We start from the raw sequence: 19,745 nt of genomic DNA on the forward strand, positions 1-19,745 counted from the left end.
GACACCGAAAGTGATCAGATTACTTTATAATGTTTCGATGAATTTTCCTTCGTTATGACGTCATTGTTCGAAGAAATTGGCAAACTTTTTTAATACCGTTTGAAATCCGGTTAACTAAATTGAGATATTTTTCTTTTTCCAAATCACATAAATAGTCAACATGTTTGCGTTTTTAAACGGGGATAAATAATTACTTAAATTGTTATATCGCGGGCATTAGAACGGCTATTAAATTTATAGATTAATTTTTAGATATTTCTTTGTCTTTCATCTAAAATTTTTTTCTCTAAAGTAAATAAATAATTTCTAAGAAAAATGGCTGTAATTTAGCATGCGTTAAGTGAAATTCGCATCGGCACCGTGTCTACGCAGTGATCGAAGATTAATTCACGCGAGGAACGCCGAAAAAAAAGTATGCGCTTATAGAGCCATGTTGCTTTTGACACTCGTCAAAGTATTCTTCGTCGAATGTACACAGATACGCGCGACACACACACATATAGCATCGCCGCGATCTTCCAAACCTCCCCTACTTTTTCTCCCTCGCTTCGAGCACACGTGACACTCGCACACATCGATTCCTGGATGTGTGCTTTCTGGTCGTCAGAGCGCATGCTGCACTGCGCACAATTCCTACCACCCCATCTACCCACTTCCACCGCCGTACCTCTTTTACCACCCTCACGCCATCGTCCTCCCCCCGCCTCCGAACTCTCATGCAGCGCGCCATGCAACCCCCTAGGAGGCGACTCTTATTATTTCCATTTTTCCAATTCGGTTGGGGGGCGGGAAGCGAGCGTGCAACACACTCCCCCACCCCCTTCTACTTCCTTACCATCTTCTCTCCCACTCTTCGGTCCGTCTCCATCGCCCTCTTACTTGCACCCCCTTCTCAGGTGGCCGGCCGAAGGAAAAATATCTATATTTATCTGTTTCTTCGCGGGCTACGTCCCCCTACCCTCATCCCCCTCGCCGTACTCCCTTCTCTCCGCAATACCATCCTCCGCCTCCACCTTTCGAGATTCTCTCTGTCTCGCGTACTTTCTTTTTCTTTCTTTCTCATTCCTCTTACTTCTTTCTCCTTCTTACCTCCACTTCTTACCACGTCGCGGCGCCGCGAGACCGACGGAGTAAGAGAGGGTAGAAAAAAACTAAGAAAGACAGAGAGGATAGGAAAGAGCGCGAGAGCAGGGGGAAGGTACAGAGAGGAAAAGGAAGTAAAAGACGGAGGCTACTACGACGACGACGACGGCGACGACGACGACGACGACGACGACGTCGACGACGACGCCGGCGGCCACGGCGAAGCGTGCGCGCCTTTCCTTGGTTCTAAGCGCGAGAAAGAGAGATGGAGAAGGAAGGAGACGGCGGTAGGAGTAGGAAGGATAGAAAGGGAGAGAAGGACGGAGAAAGAGAGCGCCGAGCTTCCGCTTCCTTATGCTCCGCCGCGGACTGCATCAACCAGTCGCGCGGTCGCGCTCACATAAGAAACTGGAATTCGAGAGGCCGACCCCCTTCTCGAGTCGCCGCGCAGAACAGAAGGAAGCGTATGATTACCGGCGAGTGTACGTCGCGCGCGATTGTCGCGAGACTTACCCCGTCGTACATTTAATATAAAGCAAGAGAACCCGTCGTACGTGCACCGAGAGGAGGAACGAAATCATCTGCGCTCCACTGAGGCTCGAGTGCGACTGAACGAATATTTATCCCCACCACTGCATTCGTGAAGGGGGTGAAGAGGGTCTTACGTCGTTCGCGATTTACGAGGGGCCCCGGTGGGCCCGTCAGATCGGGGCCCGAGCGCGAGGTCCGTCGGCGCCGATCGGCCACACTTGGCTCGACGACACGGTCGCGTCATTCACGCCGACGATGAAGAGAGGGGGGCCGCGCGGCCTCCTGAACGAGTTCTACGAATACACTACGAGAATGACGTCGCCGGACGTAACGGAGGCTTAAGGGGATGCTGCTCGATGCCACCTCGCGCCACCGAGGAAGATGTTTCTGCCTCTTTCAGTGCTTCCTCTTCCTCTTCTTCTTCCTGGCGACGGAGAGATCCGACCAGGTGGAGGAAGGCGAGTCCGGGGAAGATGCTGCGTGTTCTCGCTGAGGGACAAATCTTAACGAAGAGGGGACAACGACATCGACGTTAATGCCACGAAAACGGGAGAGACCCCAGACGATCAACCAAAGTTCCTATTTTTCACGTGTTTAGCCCAAAGATTAGAAAATTAAGGGAGCGATAATTAGAGAGAAATAAGGGAGGAGGAACAAGGAAGATAAAACGACAGAAAGAGAAAGAGAGAGAGAGAGAGAGAGAGAGAGGAGAGAGAGAGAGAGTAAAGAAAAGGAGGAATAAAAAGACGAGATGATGCACGTCGAAACCTCGTGTTCGCGACGAGAATGGAGCCTCCCGCGTTAATTAACCAGCCAATTAGAAAGCTCGCGGCCATGCGTAATGAGCTGCGCGCGCAAAAGTTCCTAAATGTAACGCGGTCTTTTTTCCTTCGAATTCGCGCCGGTCACAAGGCACGGCGCGCATTAATAATATAAATTTAAATACATTAAAGAAACGAAAACTTCTCCTCGGCTATAATATGAGCGCGAACAAGTGCGATTGAAAAGGAATAAATAGCAAGAGCAGGAGGAGAAGGAGCGCTTTAGTCCTCGGTACTAGTCCGCTAACAATCATAGTGATAGTAATAATACAGTTAGAGATTAATTGTACAACAGCGAAGAGCGCCTTTTCTCTGCCAAGACGAAAGGGAGAAGGTGGAATAAATAAGCAACGTACTTGTGTCTTATGGCGTCTAATTTCGCCAACAGGCAATAAAAAAAAAAAACAAACAAAAAAAAAACAAAAAATAGGAAGCTCGAGGCACGAACGAAGACGAGACACCTTCGTTTCCCTTGAAATCCTTCGCCGCGCAAAGCCACGATGCGCGGAAGGAAACCTATTTTTTTTCGAGGCAACGTGGAACTTGCGGATGAATATACTCGACTTCGGAAGCCAACCTTGCAGCTCCTTAAACAGTTTTTAACTGTACGTTAATGTGCCACGTGGGCTCTTGAAGCAATTTCCCAGACCGCGCGCGCCGCGCGGCGTTTTTATCCTCTTAACCGAGTACGAAGTAAAAATAAATAAAAGGAGATTACTGAATAGATAAACAAACAAATAAATAAATAAATATATATATATATATATATATATACACAATTTAAGATCCTATTTAATTATATATTCCTATATACATATACAAGGAACACATGTACAGGTATTTTACTAGGTCCTTGCGATTTTGAAACTCACCCTTTGTTGAGATAAAATATAGTAAAGCGAGAATACCAAGCGAAGGAGACCAAGAAAGAGAGGTGCTTTTCGTGCATCGACATACAGAAAGATATTTTTCATTGCGTCGGATTGGTGTAACGAGAACGGTAAAATGTCCACGATGAGTGTCGTCTCAAACTCTTCCGTCGAGGTGGACTCGGATTCCTCGAACGACGTGTCGAGCAAGGATGACAGCAGTGCCGAAAGAAAGTTTATCCTACGAAATGAGCTGTACAACAGCCTGCTGGCGAGCGCGTTAGGCAAAACTGTGCTCAACAGGCATCTCAATTTCAAAGAACAGGGGATTAATTTCAATCTAGCCAACCTGAAGGACAACCTAAACGCGCTCGGTGCACTGAAGGAGTTAAAGGACCTGAAGGGCCTGACCGTCAGCAGCGTGCCCGCCTTTCCGAGAAACTTAGCTCTTCATCGGGAAGATCACGATGAGGTTAGACACGAGTCGCTGAACAAATTTTTATTTTTGTTGCATTGCTTGTTGCTGCAAATTATTAATATTGCAATGTAACAATAGGTGACATTTTATGCATGCGCATTGTCAATTGTCTCTCTCTCTCTCTGACATCTTTTCTCGCCTGTAATATTAAAGAAAGGGCCGCCAGTGATGAATTCGAATATAATTTAATAATTTACATATTCATGTATACTTTTTTTTTTACTATATGTTACGTAATTCTACATATGTGCACACACACATCTACACACATATATTATTTGCGTTAAAATAAAAAAAAAAATGGAGTTAGAGATTTTCTTAAAATATTCCTGTAACCTGCATTTGTTTAACAAACACGTCACGTGAATATTACTTATAATATACTGGGAGCACATAAACGAAAGCGTGGTGGAAAAGTGCCAAATGTGGGAGGACGTAAACGATGTCGCCAATGATCGTGAGGATAGTTAGCGAAGAGTTAAAGGTCGGTTGACAGGTCGGCGAAACTGTTTGTGAGATAAAGTATGTCTTAACGTGGCTGCTTGTTCATCGCCGGTATTATAAGTTGTCAGTTAAAAAGTTAAAACATAGTTAACGAGAGTTTTTGCCTAACAAAAGCATAAAACGCGAGGGCCTGGCATTTTGTTTGTTCGGATAACGTTGTTTTCTTGATAGTTCTCTTCAAATATTCTCAATGTATTTCGTTTCAGAATCTTATTTTTTTTTATTTCGAACGAAGATTGTGTTTTTGTAATTAAAACGCTTTATTACGCTGCTAATGTTTTTTTTTTAAATCTTTTTCACATGCGCGATTATAAGATCGGAAAGAAAATCTGTGAAAAAATTTGAAAAACTGCATTCGAAAAAAATATAATGACTATATAAATACAAGAGTGTTTAATTTTTGACGATCAGATAAATTAGTAAAATAAAAAAAAGTGGCCAAAATTTAAAAATGGTTTACAAATTTAATTAAAATTTAATGACAACTGTATTTAGTTTTATTAATTCAACATCAGTTTTTGTTAATTTGTACATTGTTTTATTATGTTTATATCTAAATATACACTTATAAATGGCAGTTTAAATATTACTTTGCAGAGATAAATTTAATTAAAGATATAAATTTAATCAACTTTTTTTTTTAAATAGACCTAAATATACCTGCAGATTTGTTTTGTTTTAATTGTACAAAATTTATTGCTTTTTATATCAGGCGAAATGATTTTTTCTAAAACATTGTATTTAATCAATCACACATTATATGTATTTAGGATACAGAATTTTTATCGCAAATTATATTTTTTTAGTAAAATAATTTACTAATATTTTTATTATTATTATAAAGGAGATTTTGATTTAATTGCATTGAAAAGTTAAAATCGAAATAAAGTATTCTCGGCTTATAGCCGATAAGATAGATCGATAAACGAACGCAACTATTCAAATACCAAATGTTTTAGTAATTAACAAGTAATTACTTCTCCATCTGGATATTATTACATTTGGAGCTATTGAGCCTAAAGAAAAAAATGTCACGGACGTCGTACTGCGTGCTTCGAGACCGTGCAATTAAGTAGTTGCAATAATGAAATGCGTCATCCCCCTTTGAGGCTCCCTTAAGAAATAACACCCCTAGTAAGCTCTGGGGGATAATTATTCGGGAGACTAATAATCATGCTTGTGATTCGTAACACGTTTTTCTCACGATGCACCGTTGCGTGAACAATTAACGATCTCAATCTAAAGCCCCCTTAATTAATGATTTACCGCGATTAGTTAGCTGTGTCAGGAAGGGCCGAAATTTTATTTCGCGCGAAAAAGAAAATCAGTAGAATTAAAATCCGATTATTTGAAAGCTATTTAAAAGATCTGATACGAGTGTGTATATTTTATTGTAAGTTTAAAGGGACAACAAACACACATAGAGAATGTCATAATCATTGTAAAAGAAAGAGAAGAGATATTTTTTTATTTATCATTAAACTGAGAAAATAATTGTACCGTTCTAAAATCCTCTCTGGAATAAATTTTTAGAACCATCAATTAAAAAAAAAAAAAAAAATTAAATTTTTTAATTTGTGTACAGTAAATGGAACAACTTAAAAAAGTATTATACATATTTAATTTGGGAAAGTGCTAATGATATTATTAATTTCAATACAATTTTATTCGTGGAAAATTTTTCATTATAACGCAAAAGGATAACCGACATCGCGTACAAAAGCGAATCACGGGAGCGTCCTGTAAAGATGATTCCAGTTGCATCTACTTTTATAACAGTCGCCGTGCTCATCGCTCCTTTTTGCATTCGACGACACATCGATTGACTACCGCCTGCGCGATGTACATTTTCTCTTCTTTGTCTGGGGCTATGAATTTCTTACGATGTCTCCCGCGATCGATATGCCGCAGATCGGTATAATTATACTCGAATTTACAAATGTGTGCATATTGACCGCTATACATATATAGAATAATCTATATATGTAGTAATTATCAGATTTTCTTATGATATCCTGATGGAGTTTAAAGAGATATCAAATATGGAAATATCTTTTAATTCTTCAAACAAATATTAGATAATAAAGAATTAATAGATTATAATATTAAGAGATTAATAGAAATAATTTTAAGAACATAGTTTATTATATGAAATAATTACTGGAGAATACGGTGATGTTTAAGAAATTTAAATAATAAATGTAAATAATAAAAATATTCTGTTATTCGGTGGTACCTAATTTAATATCACGCAATTTAATATGACGGAACGAAATTAGGAAGAAACTTTGCAATGGAAAGCTATGTAATGAGGGTAGGTATTTTTGCGTCGAACATTATCTGGCTCTATGCCAGCCAATTCATCGATCAATTTATTAATGGGCTAACTCTTCTCGCGCGCACTCGATCATGAATACCTAATACTGCCTCGCCAGTCAGACAAGAGTGAACGAGTTAAATAATTACCGTGATTAATGCAAGGAAGATTTCTCCAGTCCAAAATCTATCAAGTCAAAATATCGACTTTCATAATTAATTATACTTGTCAATTTTAAAGTTTTTGAAAGTTGATCACTTTCAGAATTCCTCAAACATATTCCTGCGTATAAACAAAAATAAACGATATATCAATATAAATAATTTGATATGTGAAAGAGGATATTAAAATGAGAGATATGATGTTTGTTTACATTCTTTATCGATAACATCTTGTTTTACGAAATAAACTTAAACGCGCTTTAAGAAAAATTATACTCGATAATATGTTTAATATATTTAATGGATTTATGTTTGTTTACAGAAGAACTCGTTTGCATGGTCGGAGGGTGGCGAAGAAGGTGGCGGTGGTGGTGGTGGTGGTGGTGGAGGCGGTGGAGGGACGGGTGGGAGCGGAACAGGTGGTACGGGCCCAGCGACCACCGGTAGCGGGGGTCTGGCCCATTGGGTTAGTGTCATGGCGGAACACATTCACAATCCGCACTCGGCCACTGGCGTCGGTGTTCACCATCAACAACAATCCCCACCTCAACCGCCTTATCCGTGGAACAATGGCCTTTCCAATGACGTGAGTGCGCTTTTATTGCAATCATTCATAATATTTATGACGCTCCAGCATGTTAATTGCGCCAAGACCATTAGCAGCGAATTTAAAGCCTCTTTTAATTTAATCTTAGACTATTTTTTTCTTAAACTATTCCATCGTAAACTCGATGAAAATAATCTTATCGCTCTAAAAGATATTGTTTTGTAAAAAACAAGCAAATGAAACAATATCAGTAATTAATAATAATTGCGCAATAAACGTAAATGTAAGCGCTTTTATACACAGCAATAGCAATCGTGCTCGTAAAATAGATAATAATCGGAGTAACTCTGATTAACTTTCGTGTTTCGTAAAAGATTACAATATCTAACAAGTACCATCGTGTCTTAAATTATTCTCCTATAGCGCGCCATGTTTTTGTGTGTGGACTTGGCAGAAGCTGCAGTCGCGGCGAAAGAATTGATAAAAAAGAACATTGAAAGAAAGGAACGGTTAGAGAACGAAAAAGAAATAAAAAAAGGAATAGACGTTGGCTGAATTAAAAATGGCCGGAAGAAAGACACCGTTAAATGCGCAGCAACAACGGCACCAAAGCTTCGGAAATAGTAGAAAAAAATCCCCGCCCGACATCCTCTTTTTTTAATGCGCGGTGTTAGCGGGACGGAGAATACTCTACCCCTGTTTTGATTTTGTTTTTTTTTTCTCTCCACCCTTTCGCGTGCTATCTCCGGACGAGAATCCTGCATAATTTAGACGAGACTGGATTAGAGGAGACCGTCAAGAGAGGAAGAGACAAAGACTGCGAAAAAGCAGGGAAAGGGTGAAGCAGTAAAATCGAAATGGAAAGGATGAGGGGGTGAAAGGCATGGGGTACAAACGACTCGAAAAACGACAGCGAAAAAGGGCGCCAAAAAGGGTTGAAAATCGCTTTACATAGCAGTGTTCTTTCGTCGGGTTTCATCTCGGAATAAAAAAAAAAAAGGAAGAAAACAAATAGACGGAAGCGCGAAAAAAAGACTTTTGAGGGAGAGGAGAAAAAGCATGTATAAGCGCGTTCACATGATGAGGAATAAATAAGAAAAAAGTGTGAATAACGTAGTAGTAATTTGGTCGCTTGAATCGATAATGATAATTAGGTAGCGCTTTTATTGCGTTTTAATCAGTTAGAGCGATTCATTTAAAGCGTAATCGAGCAGACAATTAACAAAAAAAAAAAACTGATATAAAGGCACAACTTTGTTAAATTGAAAAAAATGCAAATATTTGAAACTTATATGTTTTGAGTTTACGCACACATCTAAAATGCTCTACTCCATTTTTCTAAGCATTGCGCGCTCATTACTCGAAAAAGAACGTAAAGAATCCTCGATCACAGAGGACTGGTTTGTTTTTCCAAGACTGAAATTAGAGTGTGCCTTCTATCTTCGTACGGTACGAAAAGGACCGGATTTGAATGTGAATAGAAGCGGCAGACATCTCGAGGACGCTCTTTATCGGTCGTAGAACCTGTAGCACGCGGAAGAGTTATCCCGAGGCATCGTTTATCGTCTCTCTCTTTCTCTTCCCCTTCTCCTTTTTCTTCCTTTCGTTGAAGGTTCACCCGGTTTTTGTCTATGGTTATGGGTGCTCGCGCGGGACCCACGCCATAGGACTATCGCGGAGGCCCCGGGAAAAAACAAGGAACTACGACAACAGGGGGACGATTTAAATAATCCGCGGCATGCTAATGTCTCTAGCATTCTCACGGGACACCGTCCGTGAAAGTTTTCGGAGGGGAGGGGGCGATAGATGGGAGAAGAAAAAGAATGAGCCTACAAGACAATCGGCCAATCTACATATGGCGCATACGGGCGAGGAAGAGCTTCACTCTTTGGCATCTCTCGAGGGGATGATCGTGTTATCTCGTTGAACGACTCATGACCAATGAATTGTCGGCCGTGAAACCGTTAGGTTTTACATTAAAAATCACGGAAGCTTTCTCATTTTTAATACGAGCTATTAATTATTATTTTTCATGACAATTTTTAATATAAATAAATGTAATCATTTTAATAATGACATTTCTGATTTAGTATTTAAAAAAATAAAAGCGAAAAGAAAACGAAGAGAACGTATGAGAGCAATACATGTAAGCGTACATGTAGCATTGTTCCGCGAATAACTGTGTCATGTGCGAAATCAGTAACACGTTTGCGGAGGCTGTAATCTGTCGCCGGTTTCGCCCAGCGGGTGGTCAACCCCTTTTCCGGGTTTTTTTACGCCTGCCCGACCATAATCCCTTAAAACGCTTAGAGGCGTTCTTTAGGGTAATTTCTCTCGGCGACGAAGAAGGGGTGCGCCTCATCCACCGGGGGCCCGCGTCGTTTTATCCTACGAGATGCAAAACACTTTCGGCCGCTCTCGTATCCTCGGTACTAGCGGCACCCGAAATCGTTCTTCGTGCGAGAGGAGTCCTTAGCCTCGCGCGAAACACCACCCTTGACGAAGATTATGCAAAGGAAGGACTCATCCATCCTTTTCTTTTCTCTTCTCCGTAACTATCCCCTCGTCCCCTTCCCTTCCCGTCTCATCGTAATCGTTTCTCTTTCTCTCTCGCTCCTCCCCTCTCCTTCTCTCATCATTTTCGTCCCCTCGACACGGTGTAGCTGTACGAAAATTAAAATAATGGTTTGCGCAACCCCTGCAGCATTTTTTTACTTCTTCCAGCGGCTTTTTCTCCGCGCAGCTTTGGCGCGGCAGCGACAGCCGGCATGCAAATCGCGCAACGGGATTTTTGTCTCCGTTCGGCGAGAGACAAAAAAAATTGGGGAGAAGTAAGGTATTGTCTCGGTACCGGGACCGTTCGTTAAGGGACCAGTGTCGAAATAAGATTTTTTTTTCTATCTACGCGTAGCCGCTGGGTGACGAAGCCGTCTTCTCCGATTGGCTAATGAATCCGTAGGGCAACGCGTCGTTACGGAAAAAAAAAAAGGATGCAGAACCAACGTACGCTTCGTATTAAATAAAATGAAACTGTGAAATGAAAGTTTCGAATGAAGAAATTTATATCGCGTCATTGTGTAACAAAAAAAAAAAAAAATATTCTGATACATTTATTACGTCTGTATTCAATATCGGTTTCATATGAATAGGAATTTTATGCATGCTGGAATATATTCTCTTCTTCAAATATTTTTTATAGAATTTTTCTTATGCATAATTTTTTTGTTAGATAGGATTATTATTATTACAATTAAAATTATTATAATCTGGGTAAATTTTGAGATATTAATTTAATATATTATTTTTCTGAATCTAAAAATCACATTTAATTATTCAAAGTTAAATATCATTTTAATTATATTTATTTCAGTTTTATTATTGTATTTTCGATTCCATAAATTATGATAGAAAAATAATAATCGATATTATCATGCACATACATTTCTAAATGATACATGATCTGAAAAGACTATTGTACGATAATATTTACTAATCTCGGGTTCTCATGGATTCTTCGTTCGCTTTTATCATCATTGCATTTCTGTTTTACGAGAACCCCTTATGGCGTAAAAAAAATTGGTAGTCGGTTGCACAAAACAATGAAAGCACATAACGTTCACGCATCGACCTAACACGGAGTCCTTTTTGGTGGCGGTGTCACAACATTTGGGCCCAGGATAGAGTTATGGCCATCCTTTTCCCGTATATATAGTTTCTAGCGTACTAACCCTCCCTTCTCAATCGTGTTCGTCGTTCATCTCCCTGCTCATCCACGTGGAAAAAGTTTTCTTCAGTGATTTTTAGTCCTTCGTATTGTGTTTTGTCATTCCGCAATGAATTTACTGTTATGCGACCACTTGATTTGAAATTATATTCGTAAAAATGATATCTTTTCATGTACCTTACACATTCTTTACGAAATGATGCATATATGTATCGTGAATTTTTTCTTTTTTTTTACATAATTAAATTGACAAATTTCTTATTTTTTGCGACACATTTTTTGTTGTCATTATTAATGTAATTAATTTTTTTTAACGAATGTGATTAGGAATATATATATATATATATATATATATATATATATATATATATATATTAAAATATACATGCTATACATTTATGGAAGCTAATGTAATCAAAAAATGACTGCAAAAATGTCTATAAATTTCTTCGCATTTTGAGTATCATGGTTAACGGTAAAAGATTGTTAGCACGACAGTCGCGGTTGATCGTGTTTTTCGTCGACCGTACCTCGAAACGTGACTGAGAATTCATCGCGAGAATGTACCGTTTTCCGCGAGGGTGCACCGTTAAAGGATTGACAAAAAAAAAAATTAGCACCCGTTTTATCGGAAGGGAAAAAAAAGCAGCTTCGGGTGCTTCCGGCACCCGAAGAAGCGAACGGTGGCTTATTCCCGGAACCGATCCGGGTGAAAAAAACCGCATATAGTTTCTCGACGGCGCGAGATAGCCGGCCCCGGGCGCGTACCTTAGGGGCGCGTATGCAGATCATGGTGAAAGCCAAGTACAAAGGGCCCATAGTCTCACGCTATTGTGCCGTGGCAGGTAAGATAAAAGTGGCTGGCCCGTGGGCCCGAGGTCCCTACAATACGGCTGCACCCTGAAAAACACACACGCACACACGTATATTCATGTACACGCACGGACGGCCGAAGATAGAGCCTCGGGTGACCCGGCTCTAGTAGACCAGCTCTTGATGTCTCTTTAATTTTTATTAATGACAGCGAATTTGAATTTCTGCATCGGTGATATGGGAACCGCGCGCGACGCGTTCTTCAGGGATACGTCAGGTACGAGAGAGGAGGATGTATGTACTGAGAGAGGGCACATCGTAAGTCGCGTACGTGACCGTGGCCCTGGGAGCCGCGCTTAAGGGAAATCCTCGTCCTCGTCATCGATCATAATTATCCGCTTTCGTACCTCGTTTGATTCGCGCTACGGCGACAGGTGAGGATTCTCGTGATTTTCCTGCGCGTTTTTCGGGCGCGAAACACGCCCGAATCAGGCCGAAAGCCTTTGACAACGGCGGCGGCGCGATATAATGAAGCAGTCGTTCTTTTTAACGCGTTTCTATTTTCTAATCCGTAATTCTATTTTTTAAGCATATTAAAAAATAATCCAGCGAGGAGGATTTTTAAATTACGTAAAAGTTAAAAGTTGAATCAAATTATTGGATATAAACCGTGCTACACGAAATACAATTAAAGTATTATACTTTTGTTCGTATCAAAATTCTATTCAATTCCTGATGCTTCTTAAATCTTTTTTTTATGTCTACTAGTGATATTCAACAAATGCGTTATATATTTAAAATTTTTTTTAATTATTACCTTTTGACGCATTCAAGAAAATAATGTATATTAAAATATTTGATACATTTATTTCTCTCTTCCCCCACCTCATCTTTCTACTTACATAAAATATTTTTAAGCTTTAAGGAAATTAGTTTATTAAAATTAGCATAATAAAACTATTTTATGCAAAATGATTATATTTAAGATTGAATTTTTTGCTAAATTAATTGCAACATATTTTTAGTAAAAATTATTGATTGCAGTTTTTTTTTTTGAGGATTTTAATCATTTCCTTTGATTGATATTGCCAACAAGTGACGAATTATCCATGTCATGTGATTAAGAAATCGGTTTAACCCACCGCCTTTGAGATGAATGACACCATACGTAAAACGGCGCGGTACTAAAAGGAGGCAATTAATACGTCGCGCATCGTCGTCTCTTCAAAAGTAACGCGCGGAGCAAAGGGCGCCGCGAAGAAACAGCGGGGCCAGTGTTTTCCAAGGGCCACGTGTTTTTTAATGACGAGTAGCAGACGCCATCGCGTTACGTTCGATCGATCGTGACGGTTAAAAAATCAACGTTCTGGGAAATCGCTTATGCGACAATTTCTAATTGCAAAGTCGAATCAGGTCAAATTTCTTAGATATACAAAATTGGATTTTACTTTTAATAAAAAATTCAATGGTTGATACTTCTTTGAGGAAGGTGTCACCAACGCTCTGCCGGGATATATTTTAATCCATATAAAATATCTTGGTAATTAAATAATTAAACTGTGTATGAATTAAATGTTTTAAAGAATTTATTCAAAGTTTATTAGATTGAAAATTGAAAAAGTTAAACAAAATAATTATAAGAATGAAAGATCCATGCAAGCTATACTGATTGCGAGTTTCATGTATAATGATTTAAAAAATAAAAATAATAATAAACGCGAAGGAATTTTTTTGACTTTTGAATTGTGAATGAAATTTTCATTAAACCGAAGAATTATCGAACAAATTTTTGCGTTAATTATCATAGTGCAAGCGAATGCGTATCGAGAAAATTATAATTAGATATAGCAATTCAAAGTCACGCAATTAAACTTTCAAGCACTTTCTCTTCTTACCACAATCAAGTTTCGCGAAACTTTCAGCTATCTCGAGAGATTCTCAAAAAGTTTCGGTCAAGGTGTCGGTACATTAAGAAACTTCCACCACAAAGGACGAGCTTTGTGAATATCGCCGCGTTTATCCCGCGAATCGAACGGTATTCAACTTTTAAAAGGGATTCATCATTCTTTGCGATTTAGCAAAGGGAAAAAAGAAGGGGAAATATTGCAAAAATTGTTGTTCCGAGTTGATCTGGAATTGTGGGATAAAAAATCGAGTGGAAATGTCAGAATCGATATTTGACTTGGCAGAAAGAAGTAATGAAAAGGAAAGAAGGATAAGATGCAAAAGAAAAACGCGAAAAATATCGGACCTTTGGAAACAGCTACAGTTATCATTATCAATATTTCCGTCATCTTTTTTTTTTTTTTTAATATTTGATAGATTAAAAAAAAAAGATTTTGCGTCAATAAAATGTTTAAATTGCAAACAAAGAAACTATAAAATGAGAAATGAATCTTTTATGAGAGAGACGGACAGTGTATTTATTTAAAGAATTGATTATAAAATATTAACTATTTTCATTCTTTATATCTTTTTTTACTATAGAGTCAACAACTTTTTATTGAACGTTGCAATGAAATCAATTGTATATCTAGAAATATAACACACCGTTTATTTTCTAAATGTGGACAAAAATACCGATTTATAGATAATATCGTTAACAAAAGGAAATAAATATTTCATGAAATTTACTTTCAACCTGATTTAATAATGGAATTAATACGGCTTGCTCGTGCAGTAGACAGGTCAAAGAGGTCACCAGATTTTATTTTTGTATCTTTCTGCGATGACTGATAATCACACATAGCAACGTGAGAGATGAAGAGATAGATTCTTAAACCTGAAAGAATATACGTGATATGTGTGTTTATGAAAATATTTATTAAATCATATACACCGTACGTTATAATATAAATTCATATTTCTCTAAAATAGATCAATTATTTTTGTTATTAAAATTTTACTTATTTATAAATATTTTATTTCATTTTAATATATTACATTAAAACTGTCCACTTAATCGACTGCTTTTGTATCGAAGTATGAATGATTTATAAAGCCGCGATTTGCTTTAGGAGGGAGCTGTTTAATCTTGAAAGTTTCTACCAGTGTTATAGCTTTCGGAAGTCGCGGAATTAAGGGCAATATTTCTCTCAGTTGTGTGCATTCGGGATTTTTGCCGTCGAGTGTTGTCCTCGAGAATACAAGCTTCAAGTGCTCTCTTAGTCTAAGATCATTGCCTTCAATGAATGGCGGTTTATTCCGCGACCGACCAGTACGATTGGCGATTCCTTGGATACTGCAGAGCAATCGAGAATATTTTTATAAAGTACCGATTACACTCACATGCGCACATACACAGCGGAGGAAGTCGCGGGTTCGTTCTTCGTCCGATGAAAGCGGGAAAGGGTGGGAAAAAGGGCGGCACTCGTAGAAATAGAAAAAAAAAGGAAAAACAGTCCGGGATCGATATTGAACTGCGGAAAAAAGAAGGGCGGGAAAGAACGAAGGTGGAAAAAGGAAGAAATCGAGGAAGGCGAGCCGGGGGCTTTGAGGAACGACAGTATGCTGACGATAAAATGAGATTTTCAATACTTGCCTGGAAAATATTATGGAGATATTCGTCGTTCTCTCTCGTCTAGACGGATGAATCCATTATTTTCGCGGATTATATCAATATTAAGCGTTAACCGATTCTCTCATAAGGCATCGAATACGCAGTATCACGGTAAAATTATTTCGCTGTATCAGCTAACGCGTGACCCAGTGTAGGCGAATAATTTGATTCAGTTTTTTTTTTTTTCAAATTTTTGCATCGTAAGAAATTTTAAATATTTTTTTTATTGCTTAGAGCTGTATTGCATATTTGAAGCTTCCTTTTGCCGTATTTATTTTGGAACACGACTGTCGGCTATCACCGTCTCACATTTTTAATCCGCGATGAAAAGAATTAATTAAAATAAAACTTTTAAAATATTTTGTGCATCATATGCAGTGCATATACCATGTGTATATAAAGTTTGGCTAAAAAAAAAAACAGCAATGACAACAAACAAAAAAAAGAACATTAACAGTAACTTATGTTGATAATCTTCTGTACGTATTTGTTTATAATTTTATAAATTACAATAATTTAAAACAGCGATGATCAATATGGGAAAATATGTATGAAATCTTATTTATGTATACTTAAAATATAACGTGAAAATGATATGTGAATAAATTGATACAAAAACGAAATGGCCAAATCCATACATTACGATTCTCGAAATATTTCAAGCTTTATTCAATGTTTGTTACATTACTGTTATAAAATTGTGCGAATAGAAAGAGATTGTGTGATCCGGGCCAACTTGAACAAAAGATAATATTTTATTCTAAAGATTGTGGAAATATAACTTCTTCTGGCTACATGGCGAAAAGGGAAGAACGAACGCCTGGAAATGACGAGCGTACGAAGGAAGAAAAAAAAACCAAGGAGAAATATCAGGATCGATATTCGACCCGGAAAAAGGAGCAGCGGCAGAATGGGGAAAGGGCAGGAGGCGCGGGGACAAGAGGGGGATCAGAGGGGCGCTTTGGGGTAGGGACACGGGGCGGGGGAGGGGAGAGGAGAGGCAGGGGGGGAGGGGGGTCAGGAAGAAAAGTGAGAAAAAGGAAGCACCGCACATCGCGGTACCCGGGGCTGCACTTTGAAGAAACGTACAATAGCGAAACGCTTCCTCCTAATATTTACAGAAAGACATTCGCGTAAATCGTAAAAACGTCTTCTTCGAATAATAACAAACAAGCTCCTCTTATCTTCCGTTAAAAGTTTACGACGCTCTGCGCGAGCTATTACGATCATTTCTGTGGTCATTTCTCGGGTGAAAAAGAAAAAAAGTAGATTACGCGCGCGATAGAGAAAAATGTATCTCGCCTTTCTAAAGAAAACTTGCGACCGGTTAAACCATTTCGATGAGAGCTAGCGTTAATATATGATGACGTTAATTAATACGATCGATTATTGAAATATCTTGCGCAGAAATTACCAATACGGCCTTACTCTCGTGTAACTCAAACTCCTATACGTGATTCAATTTGTAATACGAAAAGTTGTCTCGATGACACGGATAGAAAGTTCTAAACTTTTGGCTCGATGATACTGATAAAAAAAACCATTCCGGCTACCTGACCTCCCCTAGAGGTAATCCTATCGTGATACATCTTGAATGTTTCTAATACAGAATCAATGATCATCGATCAATCAACGCGATCAACGAGGCGAGGCTTATTCTCATCCATGAAATGATCGGGTGACGATTCGCGAAGGCATCTTTTTCATGCCCATGTTGATCAAGATCGATGAATTATTTGATGTGATCGAGTTGACGATATCGTAATGATATATATTTGGCAGAATGCAATGCTCAAACGAGTGCACTGTCGACGATAAAATATACGCGTTGTAAATATATTATAAGAAGAAGTGAATAAAATGCAAATCTTACTCAGCAAGTCTTTTATATTAAAATAATCTATAAAACAATCTATGCGATACATATAAATATAACATATCTATAAAAAAATATATAAGTAATTAATTTATATTAATATATTAATATAAATTAATATATATTTTACATTAATTATTATATATATATATATATTATATAAAATAATAAATAATAATATATAATATATAATAATTTCCTATAAAATATAGATACAAATTATTATATAATCTATAAAAATAGATTTAAAGTAGAAAAATTATTGATAATTTTTTGTTTATATAAACGATATTTAAAATAATTCTAAAGATATATAGGAGTGTGTTAAATAGCGATTAAAACTGCACCCGCGTTCTTAATAACACAAATTAGCGTTCCGATCAGTTCAAGCTTCGAGAAAGACCATATTTAATGATCGCGTTATCGTATAAAATTAATGAGATTTTGCATCAATCAAAGATTTATCTAAGCGTTTTCCGGATTACTATGTTGCTTCAGCATAAATCAGCGGCGTATTCGCATTCGGATGATCGTTCGATTGTCAGCGCCGGGCGTGGTGCTTGAAATATATAAGTCCGGGAGCTCTTCGCAAATAGCACCGCGTAAATTTGCGCGTATCATTTTACGCATTTCGGTAGCAGGTGCCACGCGTATTCTTCTCGTGCACTCTGCAAAAGCTCACACCTGTCTACACGACGCTCGGCGAATAAAATCGGCAGCCGCCTTTAATCATCGCACGGAATAAAAAATGCGGACCAATCGATGCATATATATATATTTCGCAGCTCTAAGTTTTGAATTTGCTCTGATCATTGTGTCATTATGCACGATTTGATTCTTATTAGAAACAGCGGTTGCATTTATATATTTCAATATATAATTTAATAATTTAATTTATTTATTTACATTAATTTAATTTATTATATAAAGAAAACGTTATACATTTATGTACACACATGATATTTTAATGTAGTTTCTAAAAACATTTGAAATAATTATTTTCACAGCTCTATGAAGTCTATTGCAAGTTTCAGAATGACTTATTGTAGGATTTTGATTTCTCTTGCATAGTATCTTTACATTTCAATAAATCAAACGAAGCAGGTTCCCTTATTAAATTTCGCTATGCTAAAAATAATTTCTCGTTAGATCGGCGGCGCGAAATAATGTGCGTATGCTTTGATGAGCGTATATCCTTCGGCTTACAATTAATTCTCACGTAACACGGCATGTATATACGTGAAGAGGGAATAAATAAAAAATTGTAAATAATAACGAGGCTCGTTTGTTGCGCGGAATATGGCGTATGAAATTTGTATAGCGATACGAAAGATCATGGGCATTGTTAAATAAATTCTATCCCCAGAAAAGAGATATTCGCATTATATCATTCTTGATGTACGAAACAATTCAGGAGATTGAACATTAAAATCGAAAATCTCTTGAAGCAAAAGCGTAGAGCAACAACGTTCTTTTTTTTTCCTCAGTTCTCTGTAATAAATATTTCCGCTCGTCTCTTACGAAATGCACACTTTTGTATGTTAGGGAAAAATTACGACGTCGTATTACATTTACAAACATGTTACTTATCCAAAAACTGGCCTGTGACAAACGTACTCGTGTTATCTCCCCCGTTAAATGCGGCGCCGCGTCAAACGCACCGAGTCGGAATCTCGGTTCGAGAAATATTTAGCGTTTCGAGGAGACCCTCGAGTGGTCGGATCGAGTAGCCACTTGTGTCGTAGTCGTCGGGAATAGAGTAGAGTATCGCGAAGACGTCATCGCGACCATTAGAAGATCCCGATCTCGTTGACTCGTCGGCCGTTCCACTAACGGTCACTGTCCCTCTCGGAGGGACCTGGCTCGAGGGTGACCCGCAGCCGCTCTCTCCGTCATCGCGTGAGAATTTTACGAAACAAACAGCCGTCTGTGCTCCGACGTTGTTCCTCCTTCTCTGCGCGACGTCGTTTTTGTTACGCGCGCGCTTACTTCATATACATCTCGTGAATAAGACGTCGTCTAGTGCCAAGTGCTTCCTCCTGGACAAGAAGGATCCTCTCGAGACGACCTCGCGCATCTTAGATCCGCCAAGCAGATATATCGTACATTTTTGACAAGGAGCCCGTCCGAGCGTTTGTCACTTAACGAGGAGAATTAGATACTTTGAATTTTTTCTTTTTTTTTTTTTAATGATATTTGCGATAAGCCTTATTCCTTAAATGTACACAAGTTTCGTCACATAAATAATTTCGAAATTTATACAAAGTTTCAATATACAAAGAGCGGCGGAGAGATTACAAAATTTTTTAATATATGAAATTGTTGAAAGACGATGCAGATTTCTCTTTGAAATATTCCAAGTGCTATGTCGATGACGTTATGACACATCACTTGCTCTCAAAAAGCGTCTGCTCGATAACAAGTTTCATTATTAAGGAAACAACGTTTCTCGTAGACATTAT

At 38.2% G+C, this 19,745-nt stretch overlaps 1 protein-coding gene across 2 annotated transcripts in view; it reads left to right on the forward strand.

Moving 5' to 3' along the window:
• LOC126857571 (zinc finger protein rotund-like) overlaps nt 1-19,745 on the forward strand; it is a 142,855-nt gene that overhangs the window by 44,689 nt on the left and 78,421 nt on the right. The window contains exons 1-2 of one of the 2 annotated variants that reach the window (XM_050607159.1): nt 3,426-3,776; nt 7,087-7,350. In XM_050607159.1, coding sequence (XP_050463116.1) covers nt 3,441-3,776; nt 7,087-7,350 — 600 coding nt within the window. In that variant the 5' untranslated portion in view covers nt 3,426-3,440. Of the gene's footprint in view, nt 1-3,425; nt 3,777-7,086; nt 7,351-19,745 lie in introns of those variants that run through there. The other variant, XM_050607160.1, reaches the window with a different exon arrangement.

The sequence above is a fragment of the Cataglyphis hispanica genome, chromosome 22, assembly GCF_021464435.1.
Source record: "Cataglyphis hispanica isolate Lineage 1 chromosome 22, ULB_Chis1_1.0, whole genome shotgun sequence".
NCBI classification, from domain to species: domain Eukaryota; kingdom Metazoa; phylum Arthropoda; class Insecta; order Hymenoptera; family Formicidae; genus Cataglyphis; species Cataglyphis hispanica.